Here is a 17,236-nt window from a genome sequence, read left to right on the forward strand (position 1 = left end):
CAATGCAGGAATCTCAACTAAAACATCCATGACAGATGGCCATCCAACCTCTGCTTAAAAACCTCCAAGGAGAAAGAATCTACCACCTTCCAAGGGAATCTGTTCCACTGTGAGAAAGTTCTTCCTGATGTTGGCATCTTCTTTCTTGTAACTTGAATCCATTGGTTCATGTTCTGGAGCAGGAAAAAGCAAGCTGGCTATCTTACATAGTTTCTAAACACTATCTGAATTTTGTTAAGCTGCAGGGGAAGTGATACCATCAGTTTTGGAAGGAAATTTCCACATGTTGCTTAGCAAAGAGAAGGCTGCTGTTTGATTCAGAAATTCTACAAGGTCTAGTATGCAAATACAATTATGGAAGGAGCTGTGCAATGACTGTACCTTTCTGTGTCTCCCCCCTAACGTGGCAACTGTGTTGTGGCTGGCACCCACAGAACTCTCAAAATTCCAGGTGTGCCCACTGGCCCAGAAACGTGGTTGACCCCTAATTTAACCTATACATGGAAATCTTTCAATCCCATCTCCTTTTGTGAGTATGCAGAATCATGGACTTCAGTCAGCAAACTTTAATCTGTATTTTATTATTCATTTTATAAAAATATGGAAGAAATGTTGCAGGCTGCTACTGGCAGTATTACTTCATATTCGGAATTGCATTGCTTTATGGGTTAATTAAAAATATTTTCACATAAGTGACAGATTTCATTAACAATCCTTCATCAATATTTGCATATAAAATGACACATTTTTACTGCTTGCACAGAATGTGCTAAATCTTAAAACACATTTATAGAGTTGTAGATGTGGTTGATGATGAGACAAGGTAGGCATCTATCTTGTTAGTTGCATATTAAGAGTGATGGCATAACTGAGTGAAATCCAATGGTGTCTGTGCTCAAGAGCAATGGCACTTCACTTAGGTGACCCTCCAGGACAGATTTGGGGAGAGGATAGGGAAGTCCCATTGTGTGAGCAGAAGTGCACTCAGGCAACATTGGATTTTTAGACACAAAACCAACATAGGTTTATCAGATATTAAAAGCTAGTGTTTGATCCAAAGTTTCCCTTCTGACAGAAAAAGCCATTCTCTGATGGACGGATTCCACCTTTAGATCCAATTCATACTCATTCTCCATTGTTATCTTCTCATATATTCCCTGTAGTTGGCATTCCTTGGTCATCTGCTAGTAGCTGCTGATGTGTACAATAAAGATTGTGCCCATGCAGCAGTGCTTCTGTACGCAAGGAGATTTTCTGAAGAAGGGAACAATGGTGGAAAAGAATGAATAAAGTCTGTCAATCCATTTTCGCAGAGCAACAACTGCAACATCAAACAGTCCTCCACTAGATCTTTCTTCACTGGGTGGTGATGGTGGAATTGATGGGTCTCACTGGTTTGGATTACTATTGGCTGTTTTTTTTTTAATTCCAGAGATGTGTGGTGGGATTTTTTTCAGCTCAATGGCTGCATTTCCTCATGGGGAACATTCCAGCAGCTGCACGCCAGTAATAGGTGGGCCAGAGGTAAAAGCGGGTGAAATAATGGATACAACTCTTACCTATTTACAGTAGGCTACATACCAGCTACACAAGTCCCACATCTCTCAATCCACATAAATCAGAGGAATTATCACAGTCTAAGGACACATTCTAGCAAGGCAAAAGAACTCAAGTGGGGTATTGAGTAGGGCTGTGACAAGGACTGGATAGAGAAGGCTTGAGAGCTGTATCTAACCCTCAGGACTGAGTTTCCCCAGCTATGCTACAGATGTACCTGGAGGGATTTTGTTGGAACACTTAAACCAGGGGTGGGATACCCGTGGTCCTCCAGATGTTGCTGAACTCCCATAATATCTGACCTGTGGCCATGTTTGCTGGGGAGGATGGAAGTGGGGAGTCCAGTGTCATCTGGACTTCCTACCTGGCTTAAATAGACATGAACAGATATGGCAAGGCACTAAAGGTGTCCTAATTCTCAAAAAAAGGCTTGTGGTGGGGAATCACCCTTTAAGGGGGAAGGTAGGGTATAAATTCATCAAACAGAATAACATTCTGCAGTGCGTAGCAGAAATGAATTTTTTAATGGTTTTCCATCACTAAATCCAGTGATCCATGAGACACTTGTAAAGAAAGGTTTCATGCATTGCTTTGTAATTTGGTATTGGCTCATAAGCAAGGATTTTACTAGGAGCTAAGTGCCCATGCAAGTCAGGAGCTGGCCTCGTTATGAGCATAAACTTGACGTTTATCTGTGTATCTGAACCAACCTGAATAAGACATAACAAAACGAAGACCATACATAGGAGCCTTGTTGCCAGAGTCCTTCATGTACACAGTCTTATCTAAAAGATTTACTACCTAGCTGAACTCTTGGTTATATTGAATGGCAAATTGCAAGACTGCATATATTCTTGTCGAGTTCTTTGTGACTACATACATGCCTTGTGTGGATTTTATTTTGAGTCATACTACCAATTGCACTGGGACTTTCAGTGCATATTATACTTTCATTGTAAACAGAGTTGGGTTTGTTTTCATAAGCAAGAGAGACAACGCAGACAAAATGTTGTTCTTCATGCTTAAAAACAGATTTCTGAAAAAGGTAATATTGCAAGGCCAGCCTCTGAAAGTAAACTATGCTTGTATGAAGTGTTCTTTTTTCTCTTGTAGCTCAGAAAAACAGCCATTTTAATTTCTGTGCTCCATCTAGTGCACATACTGTCTTAATAGTGGCTATCTAGTGTGCATACTGTCTTTAACAGTGGCCGGTCATGTACGTCAAAGAGGAAGTTTACAGATCAAAAGCCACAAGCTTTTAGCATGGGGTGATATTTACCTTACACGATTTGCCATGGAAATTCACATTTCATATTATCCCATGAAGTGCCTTCCTTGTTGTGTTAAGCCACCCCCCAAAACTTCAGGATGGTTAAGGATATCTATTATCGCTTAGAAGCTATTCAACTAAAAACTCGCATTGGTTTACCTGGAAGTCACGAATGTAAGTAAGGAAAAAGCTGAGGAAAGAGAAAGCCAAAGACCACTCAGAGACTGTGCTCATGATGTGAAAAGTGTAACCCTGTAGAAGACAAAAACAGGTTTCTATGAGAATACATCTTAGTGGTGAAAGATCACTAATAGCAATTAAGTGACTGTCAACAAGTAGTCAAAACAAGAGGGAAGTTTCAGCATGCCCAGGGGAACCCTACAGATTGCAAAAAGGTATGAATTGTTTTTGAAAAGATGAACACTTAAGGGGGCAAACCCTATAAAAGCAGCTCATGGATGACTAAGCATGCTCAGTAGGCATAGCCTTTAAAGTAATAGTTGGAAAAGAAAAATGGAACAGATGGGGATGAGTTGAATACTGTATTTAGAGGAAATTAGGATGGGGGGATGAAACCCTGAATGCAAACCACCCTTTTACAACTGGGGATACACTGCAGCATTTTGTTGCAGGTTTCTCTTGTTCCTTCTAAAATAGTCTCATAGATAATAAGTGTATGGAAAGTGTGCTGAGGGCTGATTTTCCCCTAGCCACCTATTTGGACAGTATACAGAATGGCGGTGAATGAGTTCTGATTTGTGCTCCATACATTTTTGTTTGGTTATTTCCAGGTTCAGAGGCAATAGGCCAGTGAATAACCATGTTAAGGTGGAATGCTACACCATCTAGTGCTATGTGAATGAGCCTAGGTTCCTCATTCATATAGCACTAGACACTAGCTTTTTCTTTCCTTTAACTGTGGTTTGTCATTTCATCCAAAAAGCTAAGTAAGGTTTGTTAATACTAATTACAGTTAATTTCAAAATAAGCCTCCTTCAAATATATATCGTGTTAAAGCTAACCATAATGTATTGAACCACAATTCACAGTTCAGACAAAAACAGGCCAGAGTTAAGGAAAGCAAAAGCCTCACTTCCATGTGAAAGGAAGGGAAACATGCAAGCCTAGGAGGAGGCTACACTTATTCATGGAGCATAATGGGAGGAAACCCTGTTTTAACAAGGCCAACTTTGACCCCCCTGGTGGGTAAAGTCTGGCTCGTGAGCTGGAGAATCTCCATCCCTGCGCTTAAACCATGGTTTAGCACTATAACTGAAGATGGCAATGCCATTTGCTGAAGAGTAACTGGGGGCTATTACCTTTATACCCTGCTTGTGGGCATCCCACAGACATCTGGCCGATCCAACTGAGCTCTTACACATTTCTCTAGACTGAACTGGCATGAAATGGGCCGCAATATTTATAGAAAATGTGAGAAACACTTGTCTCATACTATTTTTAGGGTTATGTTTGTTAATTTATGTGCTACTTTATCTGGGGGGGCGGACTACTCAAAGAAGCTAGCAAATTGGCAGAAGCTCAGGCAGGGCAACTGTCATGCAATCTGGTTTTTAATTTCCCGGGTACCTTCTGGTTCAAATAGTCAAGCCAACAGTGGGTTTTGAGCTCCCTACATCACCACTGCCTTACTTTTGTATGCCCTGGTAATTTTTTACTGTGACTACTTAGCTGTTTGTTTTTGTGTGTGTGTGTGTGTGTGTGTGTGTGCGCGCGCATAGCTGTCCCTCCCCCCCCATATATATGCTACAATGCAGAGAACCAATTTCCATTATGTCTTCAATTTTTCTCATAAGAATATGAAACTTACGTTCTCCTGGGGGTCCCAATGCAGCTTCTGTACTAAACCTGTTCCACACAGGCCACTGTACAAAATGACTGAAGAAATAAACACTTTTAGCAGGTTAAGGAACACCCATGAGGCATATGGAGCACCCTCACTTTACATTCATCCTTGCTTGCCTTTATTTGCTTTTTCTCTGATCTAGGAGCTCTGGTTTATTGGCTGACTCATATCAAGAAATAGAAGAGATATTATTTTTCCTGGTATGGATCTTCAGTTTTGCTGGTTTCTTCAGTTTGTCCATGTCCTTTAAAAATGTGATAACCATAAACTGACCAAATGCCTCAGCTGAGATTTAGGGAGCAGTCCAAATCCAAGATCTGCCAGGATGAGTGGAGTTTGGAACAGGTGTATCTCTGGGCTAAGCCTAAGCTCAGCCGGCTGAAGACCCTCAGCTTTGCTCAACTGGAGAATACTCTTCCAGCCAGCACTGGAATGAGTCCTGAAAAAGTTGTGTTCTGTGGAGAGGCAGAAGACTTGCCTCTTTTCCAAATTCAGCTCAGTCACATGATTTAACTGCTCAATGGTCAATCTTACTTGCAAAAAGGGTGGTGGAAGACAAACTCTATTTAAAGACTTGTTTTCCCTCTTCAGGCTTGGGCTCACTCAGTCCTACTCCTGAATGGAGTTTGGAATAGGAGTGAATTAACAGCAGCATAATTTACCCCAGTGCAATTAACACTGGCTTCTGACAGGTTTGATTGCTCTCCCCATCAATGCCAAACAGAATATTTTTCTTACCTCTTGTGAAATGTATACCAATATAGTTGAAATTTAGAGACTCACAAATGGATTTCCTTTCAAATACCCCTAACATCTGCTTTGCGCTTTCAGCATTTGAGAAACCATTCAACTTTATCTTAGTCATTTATTTACGAAATAGATTTGCAGCCTAGTCCCTATGCAGAGAAGTATGAATACATTCAGCATGTTTTTGAATAGCAGCTGCAGATTGTGATGTGCAGGAAGGGAGGCTAACCATTTCTTTCTGTGCTGCAATCCCTATGAAAATCCCTATGCTTTATTTTTCCTGGGAGGGAGGCTGTAATTGGCACCAGTGGCATCAACGTAATGTTGTTATACAAATATATGATGCAGCTGCATTTTGAATCCTACGTATACTTAAATAAGCATCACAGAACTGGGAAAGATGCATAAAAAGAACAAAAACTATCTGAGGGCTTGAGAACCTTCCATAGAAGGAAAGGCTAGAACATTTAAAACCTTTGGGTTAGGAAAAATGTCAGCCGGAAGTAAAATACTGGACTAGATATACCTTTGGTCTGATCAAATAGGGCTCTTCTTATGTTCTTATACTAACACCCACTGAAGTCACAGAGACTTCCAAATAGAACATGGATGAGTTGAACTGCAGTCTTAAGTTCACATTCTACTATTTGAATATAAATTATACATGTTCACTGTTTTAATGACATTTCACCACAAAGGATACTACTCACTATGCTCAATGTACACCACAGCAGAACTGTCAGTCTGATCCAAAAAATGCCCTTTCCATGAATCCCTGGTTGCATCTTGTAAGAAAGAACTGTTTGAACCAGAATGTAAATGGCTCCTATTCCAAACGTGAGACAGGCTCCGGTTACATGCATAGAAAATAAAGTGCTTTTCTGGAGGAAAAGAACACAGGTTTCAAAGCTGGTTTGACCAAGTAATATTTGAAAGCTGAACAATTCAGTCAATAAACTGAGACTTTAGAGGGGTGGCTCCCAAGGAGAGTTCACATTTTCAAAAAAATGTGGTTTGATAGCAATATCATATACCTATTTCTTACATCTGTCTCCCAGACTTAATTCATGTTTTGTATTTTTTACACTTAAAACATTTTTACCCTACTTTTTAGTGGAAAATAATAGTTTACATGCTAGCTTTTCTCCAGGAAGCTCAAAGTAGCACACATGTGGTTTCCAGATAGTCTCTCACCCAACTACTGACCACAGATATGTCTAGTTTGAAGGTTGCTGCATGATGTGTGTCTAGAACTCTGATAGCACTTTAACCTCAACAACTCTTAGAAGGTTAGGCTGAGAGACTGCAACCAGCCCAAGGCCATCCAATAAGCTTTGTGCCTGAGCATTTCATTTCATTTCTTAGACTTATTAGTCACTTGTCACCTGAATATCTCCCAAGAGGCTTACAGCAAAAAAGGCAAGTTGCTTAACAAATCATGTGTAAATATTGAAATTCACACCAATAAAACTAAACAGCACTAATTGCTACTACGTAAATGTACAGCAAGGTCATGGCAATCGTACAATTGTGGCCTGACAACCAAAGCCCAATTGTAAACACAAACCTATTATCAGATGAAAAATTGTTTTTCATGTGCATTCACTACCCAAATTTATGCTGGAAGACAATCAATAGGTAACTTCTCTGGAGAGAAAAAAAAAGCCTATCATATCCTATATTCCAAAACAATTAAAGATGAAGTACAAACCTGGAAGTTCGCAATGACGCAAAGCCCAAAGCAACTAACTGTTCCTAGCACAAAGCCAGCTTTATTTAACTTGAAGATCTTGGGGTTGTCAGGATTCAAAGCATCAACTTGTTTGTATCGGACATACATGGTTGCCATGCCTGTGAATCCAAATACAGCACAGTAAGACTATGGTATAAAAGACTGCCATTGGAAGAAGCCAAGTATAATTGGTGGCCACCTAAAACTAGCTGTCAGGTACTCAAAATACAATATGAGGGAAGAAAGTCTGTGAATGCAGCCCTGAGGGCAGATGAATTTTACTTATATGACGTATACTTTTAGAGTAGCCATGTTAGTATGTTGCAGCAAAAAGAACAAAGATTATCATGGCATCTTTAAAAGACTTAACAAATTGATTAGGGTAGAAGCTTTCATGGATTTGTTCATTTTGTTAGATGCATGAAGTATTCTCCTGAGTTATAGGGATATATTCACATGATTTTGCAGGAGCAAAACTGTAAACAGTATGGTCAGAAGGAAATGAAATACAGGAAGCACAAAACAGTGATAATCATATATTAAGAGAGAGAATTCACAAACAGTTGTTTATAACAAACATCCTGGCATTGGTATGGCTATTAACTATGTAGTATCTCAAAACCCTTTGTCTTACACCTTAACGCATTTGTAAGTTTTTAAGCTGTCACAAGATTCTGTGTCATATACAATTACTTGTCTACTATGAGACAGGCAGATTTAGCAGGATTATTTATGGAATAATGAATAGTCAATAATCATATTGCCACCTGTATTTGCCATGGAAATCTTTAAGAACAGTTGTTGTGGTGTCCTTGTCTCGCTTCCATCAGTGCACCTTTTCCACATGACAAGGGCATCTCAATAGCTATGCTACAGAGACAGAATTCCTTCCCTCTGGAGTCTCACAAAGCCTAAGTCTAAGCATCTTTCAGAAGCCTAGGATTCTTCGCCCCCGTACTTACCCAAAAGAGCGGCAATGTTTAACATTATCCCAAACAAACATCTTTCAGGGGGTGTTGTTCCTGTGTCACTGAAAGAAAAGCAACGTAAGATACAGTGACTCTAAAACTCACCAAATGGGAGACATTTAAATTTTTAAATACCAATTTGCAAGTATCAAGAATAAGCAGTAGATGGAGAAAAAATACAACTATCAAAAGGGAAGCAACCAAAAACAAATCCATGCCCATGAAGTACTTGAGGCACGACTCATTTGGTTTTTGTATTATTTCAAAATGCATGGAGTAAGTTTTTAATGCTTTAATGTTTTTATTAAATGTTTTTATTAAAGGAACAAGTTTTTTAAAGACTTATAAAAGGTTGTTTGCCAAATACAGAGCCTTTATTTATTTATTTATTTATTTATTTATTTATTTATAATAGCCAGCTATGCATGGCTAAAGTTTACCAATGTCTGACAAATTTTCTGACTCCAAGTCATTTAAGAATTTCAATACATGAATAATGGCAAAGTTCTAAAAAGCAAAGTGCAGTCTTATTAGGCTGCCTATATGCTATCTCTATGTATTCATCCAGAAACACAGACCTTCACCCCACCCACTTGCAAATTATCTGCTGAAAATATTTGCTAGTAATCCTTTCTCTTGCTTACAACATGCTGGATCTCTGATTTTTAACACTGCCCAGTGAATTACATAAGGCCGGAGCAGGGAACCTCAGGCTGGCAGGCCAAATGTGGCCCTTGGAGCTCTCCCTAGGCCACAACACCTCACCGGCCTTGCTTCACACCCCAACAATTTTTGCCAGGCTAGGATGTGGCCATGTATTCTGATAATGCCTCTTGCTTTTCTGTATGGAGATACAGAGGGAAGAAGAAGAAGAAGAAGAGTTTGGATTTGATATCCCGCCTTTCACTCCCTTTAAGGAGTCTCAAAGCGGCTAACATTCTCCTTTCCCTTCCTCCCCCACAAGAAACACTCTGTGAGGTGAGTGGGGCTGAGAGACTTCAGAGAAGTGTGACTGGCCCAAGGTCACCCAGCAGCTGCATGTGGAGGAGCGGAGACACGAACCCGGTTCCCCAGATTACGAGACTACCCCTCTTAACCACTACACCACACTGGGGTGTATGAGTATGTGCAGAAACTAGCCTTTCATTGCTCAGCCTCTAGTTCTGCCTAACACTAGCATGTGGTCCTTGAAAGGTTGCCCAAAAGGGGATGCAGCCCCAGAACTGAAAAAAGGTTCCCTGACATCAGGCATGACAAGGCCTAGAAATGGATAGCTCAGTTGGTGAGAGCATGGTGCTGATAACACTAAGGGCAGCCATCCAGATTAGATCTCTATATGCTAAGAATCAGACTCAATCAGTGAAGATAGCTTTGAGACTCTTTCAAATGAAAGTCCTCCCCCTTCTTTTGGTGGGCATCTCTTTAGGCTCCCGTAGGGAATTTTTGAAACTGGATTCTATCCAAACGCGATTCCTTAGAGCCATCCTTAGGATTCCCCCCTCGGTAGCGGGTGCGGTTATGAGATTAGAGGTCGGCTGGCAAGCTCTACGGTATGTGGCCTTGAAGACGAAGCTCTGGCTATGGCTCAAGCTTTGTTTTAAACCAGTGGGTATTGCCCCCTTGATATTGAGGGACGATTTCCAATCATCGTGGGAAAGGGAGGTCATTAACGAGGTTCAATCCTGCGGATTGTCTCACCTTTACTTTGAGTCTATGACGTACAATCAAGCTAGAGCTGTGATCTCCCGGAGACTGAGTGACATTGCCAGACAAGAGGACATAGCCCTGGTAAAACCAGGGATGTTCCTAGGGGACCAGATTTATCGGACCATACCAGCCCCCTACCTTGCAGAAATCCACTATGTTGAATACCGCAGACTTCTTACAGCGGCTAGATTAAATGTCCTTGACTCTGCGATATTGTGGGGAAGGTACAGGGGAGTACCATACGCCCAGAGAACCTGTCATTGTGCCATGGGTGTGGTTGAGTCCACCGAACACATTCTCTTGACTTGCCCTTCTTATGCAGAGCTTAGACAAAATTTTATAGACCCACACCTATGTCAATTTAGCTTCCTACCCGGAGAAAACCAGGTTTTACACTTGCTGAATAATGTCACTAGAGCTATACCTTCCTTGGTGGCCAAATTTCTTTTTTTAGCTTTTAAGCGTCGCAAGACTATAATTGACTGTATTGATATGGGGCTATCTGTTTAGCCCATTTTAGTGTTGGCTAAGTTCTAAAATCTTCCTGGATGTTTTAACTGTGTATTGACAAATGTACTTTTTTCTGACTGACGGTCGAATAAAAGGTTGATGATGATGATAACACTAAGGTTGCAGGTTCGATTCCTGTATGGGAAAGCTGCATATTCCTGCATTGCAGGAGGTTGGACTAAATGATCCTCTGGATCCCATTCAACTCTGCAATTCTATGATTCTAAGGTTTATCTACCACCCCAGACATAAGGCATTACAAATAATGAAGTAAGGACCTTGAAAACATATGAAAGGGGAGAGTGTTCATATCAGCAATATTATTTTTCTTCATCTGAACACATTAGATTACCTTTTTCTATAGTACTAATATTATTTATTTATATTATTTATTCATCTTTATATTTATATGCCCCATTTCCTCCATGGAGCTCATGGTGGAGTGCATGGTGCTCCCACTTCCTCATTTTATCCTCACAACCACACTGTGAGGTAGTGTAGGTTGAGAGGCAGTGACTCTGCAACACTTCCCCCCCCCACCACCCCACAACAGTTTTCTTGTAAAAATGTATACTTCTCCAATGGCATTTAAAACTATATATTTAATTAAAACAGTAAGAAGCTCTTATGGATGTTTGGTTACAAGCAATATATGCATCATAGGAAAGAGATCTAACTGACCTGCTCTAGGACCTGTAGCTGGCATGTTAATGGAGAAAATGGATAACTCGGATGCAGGTTTCTCCCTGCCTCTTGGTTTCCAGTGATCACAGCAGCTACACCCACATTGCCTGGGAATAGCCAAATAGGAATCTGTATCTTAGTCAAAATGTGTATGCGGTTTATTACAGCTGCAGATTCTTGCAGTCTCCTATAGTTAAAACATGGCTGCAGGCAAGTTATAACCTATAACCATTTATTGATTTTGCCATACTCCTCTGTAAGGAATTGGGAAGTATACAAACTTCACCGTCCAGCAAAGCCGAGGGGAGAGGAACAAGTTTTTCATCATTGTTAGATAGAAATGAAATAACTTTAAATTGGTATGCATATGACTTTTTAAAAATTAGGAGTTCCACACCCCCCAAAGGGGGAGTGCTTTCCTATGCAGTGATCTTTTGTTATACAGTGGTACCTCTGGTTACAAACTTAATTCATTCTGGAGGTCCGTTCTTAAGCTGAAACCGTTCTTCTTCTGAAGGGCGCTTTCGCTAATGGGGCCTCCTGCCGTGCGCATGCTTCTGGTGCGCGATTTCTGTTCACATCCTGGGGCAAAGTTCACAACCAGGAGCAGCTACTTCCAGGTCAGCGGAGCTTGTAACCTGAAGCGTTTGTAACCAGAAGCGTCCATAACCAGAGGTACCGCTGTATGTAACAATGCAATAGTAAAAGTCTTACTGACCTGATGTAGGGCACCAAAGGGTCAACATGATGTAAGACGACTGCAGTAATGTATGAGAATACAAAGGAAGCAGATGTCCAAATAACGAGGGCAGAAGGCAAGATGCTCAGACCTTGCTGAAACCACCACATCTCAAAATCATCTTCCAAGTCCAAACACTGAAGAATGAAGAGATACCATTAACTATGTTTTCTCTTCCCCTTCCTTGCCGTTGAAAGCAAACAATTCTTTTTGTATGCAGTCTTCTTTGTGTTTAGAAACACACCCAGGCAAACAATTTTACTGACTCAAGACCTTTGTCCCGAGAGATTAGCTTGTTTCACTTTCCGTGCCTGCACTGCAGTACCAACACAAACCAGGAAACAGAAAGTTATTGCAATACAGAAGCTGAATGGAAACTAGAAAGCAGAAATGTATTTTGAATATGTGCAAGACTAATTTTTTTTTTAGAAAAAGGAGATGGGGGCATGGGAAAGAACGAATCTAATAAACAGTGTCAAATCTTCCTAGTTTTCTTGGCTGTTTCATCTCTTGGCAGAGATATAAAAATGACCACTGTTTTACCAATTATGTGCAATATTGTAAAAACATAAAAGAGATGGATGGCATGACAGCAAATTCCACATACGGTAAAAATAATCTTCCAATACACAATGGGAACATATGAAAACCTGCATAACTGTTAAGAGGATTAAAAAAAAATCAAGTACCATGACTAAAGACTGGAAATAAACACATTAGAAAAGAGCAATTATTGTTTCCAAGAGAGGAGCAGGCTGATACTACTTGGAATAACCTGGGTCAATCTCCACCTAAAGTTGGAGAAAAAAATATGGGCATTGTAAAAGTGGGGTCCCTTTTTATCTAACTGTGAGCATAACTTCATGTTTACACAGTAACAGCAGCAATCCTAGCCTTAGATATTGGTTTATCCAGCTAATGCTGCTCAGATTTCTGCTTAAAAATGGACAACACAATGTAGGGGAGCATCAGTGGGCTTGAAAAGAATGCAGCTCTTCCTTTTTACACTCCATTATTTGGTAATGTGCTGGAACCATCTAGCTTTACCCTTAATGTTCTTCTGAATCTGTTCCAATCTCTAAAACAGAGGTCAGCAACCTTTTTCAGCTGTGGGCCGGTCCACCGTCCCTCAGACCATGTGGTGGGCCGGACTATATTTTGAAAAAAATAATGAACCAATTCCTATGCCCCACAAATAACCCAGAGATGCATTTTAAATAAAAGCACACATTCTACTCATGTAAAAACACCAGGCAGGCCCCACAAATAATCCAGAGGTGCATTTTAAATAAAAGGACACATTCTACTCATGTAAAAACACACTGATTCCCCAGACCATCCGCAGGCCAGACTGAGAAGGCGATTGGGCCGCATTCGGCCCACAGACCTTAGGTTGCCTACCCCACTCTAAAAAATATTTTGTAAGAATATTAATTTTAATATTACCAGCATGCTGTTTTTATTTATCCAAAATAAGAATTTAAACAGGGAATCCGATGCATTCCTGTTTGAAGCCTTTCCACTGCTTTGTATTTTTTGGAGTAAACGATGGTTGAATAGCACTGGACACTGCTAATTGATGGCAGGGAACAAATGGGACTATTTAACATTTCTTAAGCATTAACAGTGGGGGGGGCTCTATATGGGCCTCTGACTATTCTCAGATAGACTTCTGCACAAAGGCTAAGTAATTCCTTTAGATTAGAAAAGCATATATTATTGGATTCCTCATATCCCGCAGCAGCAGGTGTCCCACAGAAAAACAGTTATCACATTCAGCACCAGAGACAGAGAACATTCAGAAGACCTGTAACATGGTTGTGCTTTCCTGGATTTCAAACCATAGATTATAGGTAGATGTGTTCAATTTCCACATTCATACCAGTACATGAAAATGTGGTACATGGCATTGTGGGCAGAATTCAGTTTGCTGAGAACCTCACCTTTCATTTTAAAACGTGTTTCCTTCCCTTGTGGTTGTAAAAATAGGACACAAAGTATGTGAGCGATACATGATGAGTCTCAGGTGGGTGGGGGAGTATTTCCGGAGGGGGAGGGGGCAGAGTTTTAATGCCTTGCATGGATCTTTATACTTCTCCATAAGAGGTCGAAGCGGACTACATTCTAATCTGAATATAGATTACAGAATTGAAGAGTTTAACACAGCCACAGAATTACTCTAATAGTGAACATGGAAATCTTCTCAGTGGCTATTCCAGCGGGTCACCAGTTACATAACTTTTAAAAATTAGTACTTTAATTTGTTTTCCCCTTCCCTTTCCACTCCTTTTCCTTTACTATCATGCCTACTGTAAACATTTGGGCAGTTTGTTAGTAACTGTGCATCACTTTAAAGTGTTAGAAGTTGTATAAATTATAAAGTAGTAATGGAAACAATTAGAACCTGGCTTAGGTCTTATCCTATCCCCCTATTTGCTTTTCATATCAGCACTCTACTTTGTCAGGGCCACTGATCCCAGGTTACAATGGTGAAACCTGCTTTTTGACTTTGATCTGATGCACCTATCTAAGGGCGGAAATATATGTTGCAAACACATAATATCCATAGCAAAACTTGAGAGCTACTTTCCAAAGTGAAAAGCTAGATGCAGGAGAAAGATTTGAAGCAGAGAAATGGTGAGGTAAGGGGAAGGGGGCTGTTAAAACCTCTCTCTACCTACCACTTATTCACTCCACACCAATCACCCTTCATTCAAAGCCACTTTTCCTTCCCCAGGTTTCCATACGCTTGCATGCAAAATGTAGCCAGGTCCTAAATATGGCAGTTTCTCTTTTAACCATCCTGTGAACTCCAACCACCTAGCTTTGAATATTATATGTTTTGAAAATACTAGGAATCCTGAGAGCTCACTGACAATTGGATCTATTGGGAACAGAACACAAATCCTCACTTTCCTACAATGGAAAATCCCCACATATCCTTAGGTATGGCATTCTAGTTTGGCAAATAAGCTCTCGCCCCTTTCTGCTGCCAACACTTGGACTCAAGATTCTATTAATTCTATGAATAGCAGGATGTCCATTCACAAAAATACTGGTCATACCACCTACCAAAAACACTTATCAGTTGGAACTGTCAAATGCAACTACAATTTCTACCATGGTGTGGTGAAAGGTTTAATGTAGCTGGAGTACTTGATCATTACACTTGATATGCTGAAGCCACAAGAGTACTGTGCATGGTTTTTAGATCACAAAGTCTAAATAGAAAGTAATCGGGGACCATAGCACAACTCTTTGGCTGTAGTGGGTACTACTAAGCTACTTCCCCATGCACCCCACAGCTTAGCAATACAACTCATAAGGAAAACAGTTTTATGTAGGATGTAGCTTAAATTAACTATGCACAGAGGGCCAACCAGGATCAGATTCTCAATGTCTATGATAAAATTCCCAATTCTGTTGGGTATAGGAAAGTTGAGTTATTGGAATAGCGACAGGATTTTATCATTTTAAACTGTTTATAAAGTTTCTATCTTGTAAGGCTTCTGGGGCTCCACTTTGGGCACAAATTTGATAAAATAAATATTTTATTTTCCCTGAAATAAGTATGACACACAAAACATAGTGTGGAACTGCAGGTGTTAATGCAGATTTCAAGATACGGGAGATAGATTCTGATGAATGTGGATGTGTCCGACTCTATGAAAAAGGAAAATTAGGAGTTTCTGAAACTAGTTGCAGATAAAAAATACTGATGAGCTCTGGCAGTAGGTCACATGCCATTTATGAGAAAGGGTTGCAACATTTGGGACATTTTCATTTAGAGAAAGGCAAGTAAGAGGTGCCATGGTGGAGAGAAAAAATTACTTCCTCTTTCGTAACACTGGAATTTGTGGACATCCAGTGAAGCTAAAAGTTGGAAGATTCAGAGCAAAAGAAGTACTGTACTTATTCATGTGGCACATAATTAAACTATGGAACTCACTCCCACAAGAGGCAGTGATGGCCGCCAACTTGGATGGCTTTTAAAAAAGGATTGGACAAATTAATGGGGAATAAAGCTATCAATGACTACCAACCATAATGCCTATGCTCTGCTTCCATGGTCAGAACAGTATCCTTCTGAGTACCAGTTGCTGCAAACTACAGGAGGGCAGAGTGCTCTTATGTTCAGGTCTTGCTTTTGGGTTTTCCACAGGCATATAGTTGGCCACTGTGAGAGAAAGTTTCTTTAGTTACCTCCCATTTTTCTTTCTTGTTGGAATTGTCTGCATTTGCACCTTCAATATTTCACTTTTAAGAAACATCCATCCATTTTTGACTCTCATCTCTTTGAGTATTTCAGACTATGGGATCTCACCTGCATCTTTAAGTTACAATGGATAAAAATTAAACTCCTTTTCAACATTAAAAGCTGCAGTATTTAAGCTGTAGATCTATAGTAGGAAATTCGGTTTCTGAAAGTTCCATGGCTCCCAGATTTTAATTTAAACTGATGTTGCTACTATTTTACTCTTCCTCCTCAGCTATTTCATTGGTTCAAAACAAGAAAAAATGCTACAAGAAAAAAAAAGATTTGTGGCTTTCTAGTCAATAAAGACAGCTTCAAGCTGGACACGACTGCAGAACATAGCACAGAGCTAATGCCCTACTCTCTAAGAGTGCAAAGAAGGATTCTTCCCAGCACAGTCATTCGATTACAAAGCAGAGCCCAACTAATTTAGGAGACACAAAAAAAGCCTTCATTTGGACAAACAAAGGCATAGTCATAATGATAATTTCGTCTTCTCAAATGCAGGAAGTCATACCTCAAATGAGAACGTCTTAACGTTTGCATCAAAAAAAGCTACCAGAAAGTTACCATTCTCGGGCAAAAGAAAAAAAACCCTGAAAAATAAACACTCTTACCAGCCACCAGCTCTCTTTAGGCTGAGAAAGGGGACAACAGCAGTTGCTACCTCTCCCTCCACTTTCCCGACTCGTGTGCCTTTAACAACTACCAGAAGTTCAAACGGGGGGGTGGTATTCTGCGTATGGGGCTGTGTTTAATGGGGAAACTAAATCCGTTGAACGTCTGCCTGTCATACAGCTGTTAAAGCCACAGTCCTTCCCTCCCTCTCTCTCGGGGCGGGGAGAAGGTGCCCTTGGCACGGAAGAGTCGTTTTCATGCGACCCTCCTGAGGAGGAGGAGGAGGAGGAAGGCGGGAGGCAGGCGCGCTCCCTTTCCCCGCCCGCGGCACCTGAGGTGACCCTGTCCCCCTCACGCCAAAGTACACACTTTGATATTCGACCCTCCAGGGAGGTGTTAATTTACCGTCTCGCTCTCTCCCTCATCTCGCTGCTCCAGCCGCCTCCTCTCTGAGGGGGGAGCAGCGAAAGGGCGGACGCGAGAGGAGGAAACGGGTCAGGGGCGGGCGCGCGCGACGCTCCCTCCTCCCTCAGCCAACCCCCGCCTTCCCTTCCAGGCGCGTCCCTGGAGCCAGCCAAGCAGCCT

General features: G+C 40.9%; 1 protein-coding gene across 5 annotated transcripts; it reads right to left on the reverse strand.

The window, feature by feature from the left end:
• Positions 1-561: 561 nt before the first annotated feature.
• DRAM2 (DNA damage regulated autophagy modulator 2) lies at positions 562-17,182 on the reverse strand. 5 transcript variants are annotated; one of them, XM_083617604.1, is made up of 9 exons: positions 17,057-17,175; positions 15,982-16,108; positions 11,758-11,915; positions 8,133-8,200; positions 7,150-7,289; positions 6,142-6,319; positions 4,656-4,738; positions 2,987-3,079; positions 562-1,254 (listed from the first exon to the last, which is right to left on the reverse strand). In XM_083617604.1, exons 3-9 carry the CDS (start codon positions 11,886-11,888, stop codon positions 1,147-1,149), a joined length of 801 nt encoding a protein of 266 aa, XP_083473730.1. In that variant the 5' UTR covers positions 11,889-11,915; positions 15,982-16,108; positions 17,057-17,175; the 3' UTR covers positions 562-1,146. The 5 variants fall into 5 exon arrangements, with proteins under 5 accessions (XP_083473730.1, XP_083473731.1, XP_083473728.1 ...); XM_083617605.1 differs by having other exon boundaries at positions 13,722-16,108; XM_083617602.1 differs by lacking the exon at positions 15,982-16,108 and having other exon boundaries at positions 17,057-17,182.
• Between the last annotated feature and the right edge of the window lie 54 nt (positions 17,183-17,236).

This window comes from Podarcis filfolensis (genome assembly GCF_964270895.1).
Source record: "Podarcis filfolensis genome assembly, chromosome: 6".
In the NCBI taxonomy this organism is placed as follows: domain Eukaryota; kingdom Metazoa; phylum Chordata; class Lepidosauria; order Squamata; family Lacertidae; genus Podarcis; species Podarcis filfolensis.

Bases quoted from the DNA above. Each gene is read 5' to 3' on its own strand.
- DRAM2 (XM_083617602.1), bottom strand. From the start codon at position 11,888: ATGTGGTGGTTTCAGCAAGGTCTGAGCATCTTGCCTTCTGCCCTCGTT. The intron at 8,201-11,757 runs GTCAGTAAGACT...CTTTTCTTTCAG, and splicing joins CCTTTGGTGCCCTACATCAG to TGACACAGGAACAACACCCC. The intron at 3,080-4,655 runs GTAAGTTTCATA...TGTCTTCTACAG, and splicing joins ATTGGGACCCCCAGGAGAAC to GGTTACACTTTTCACATCAT.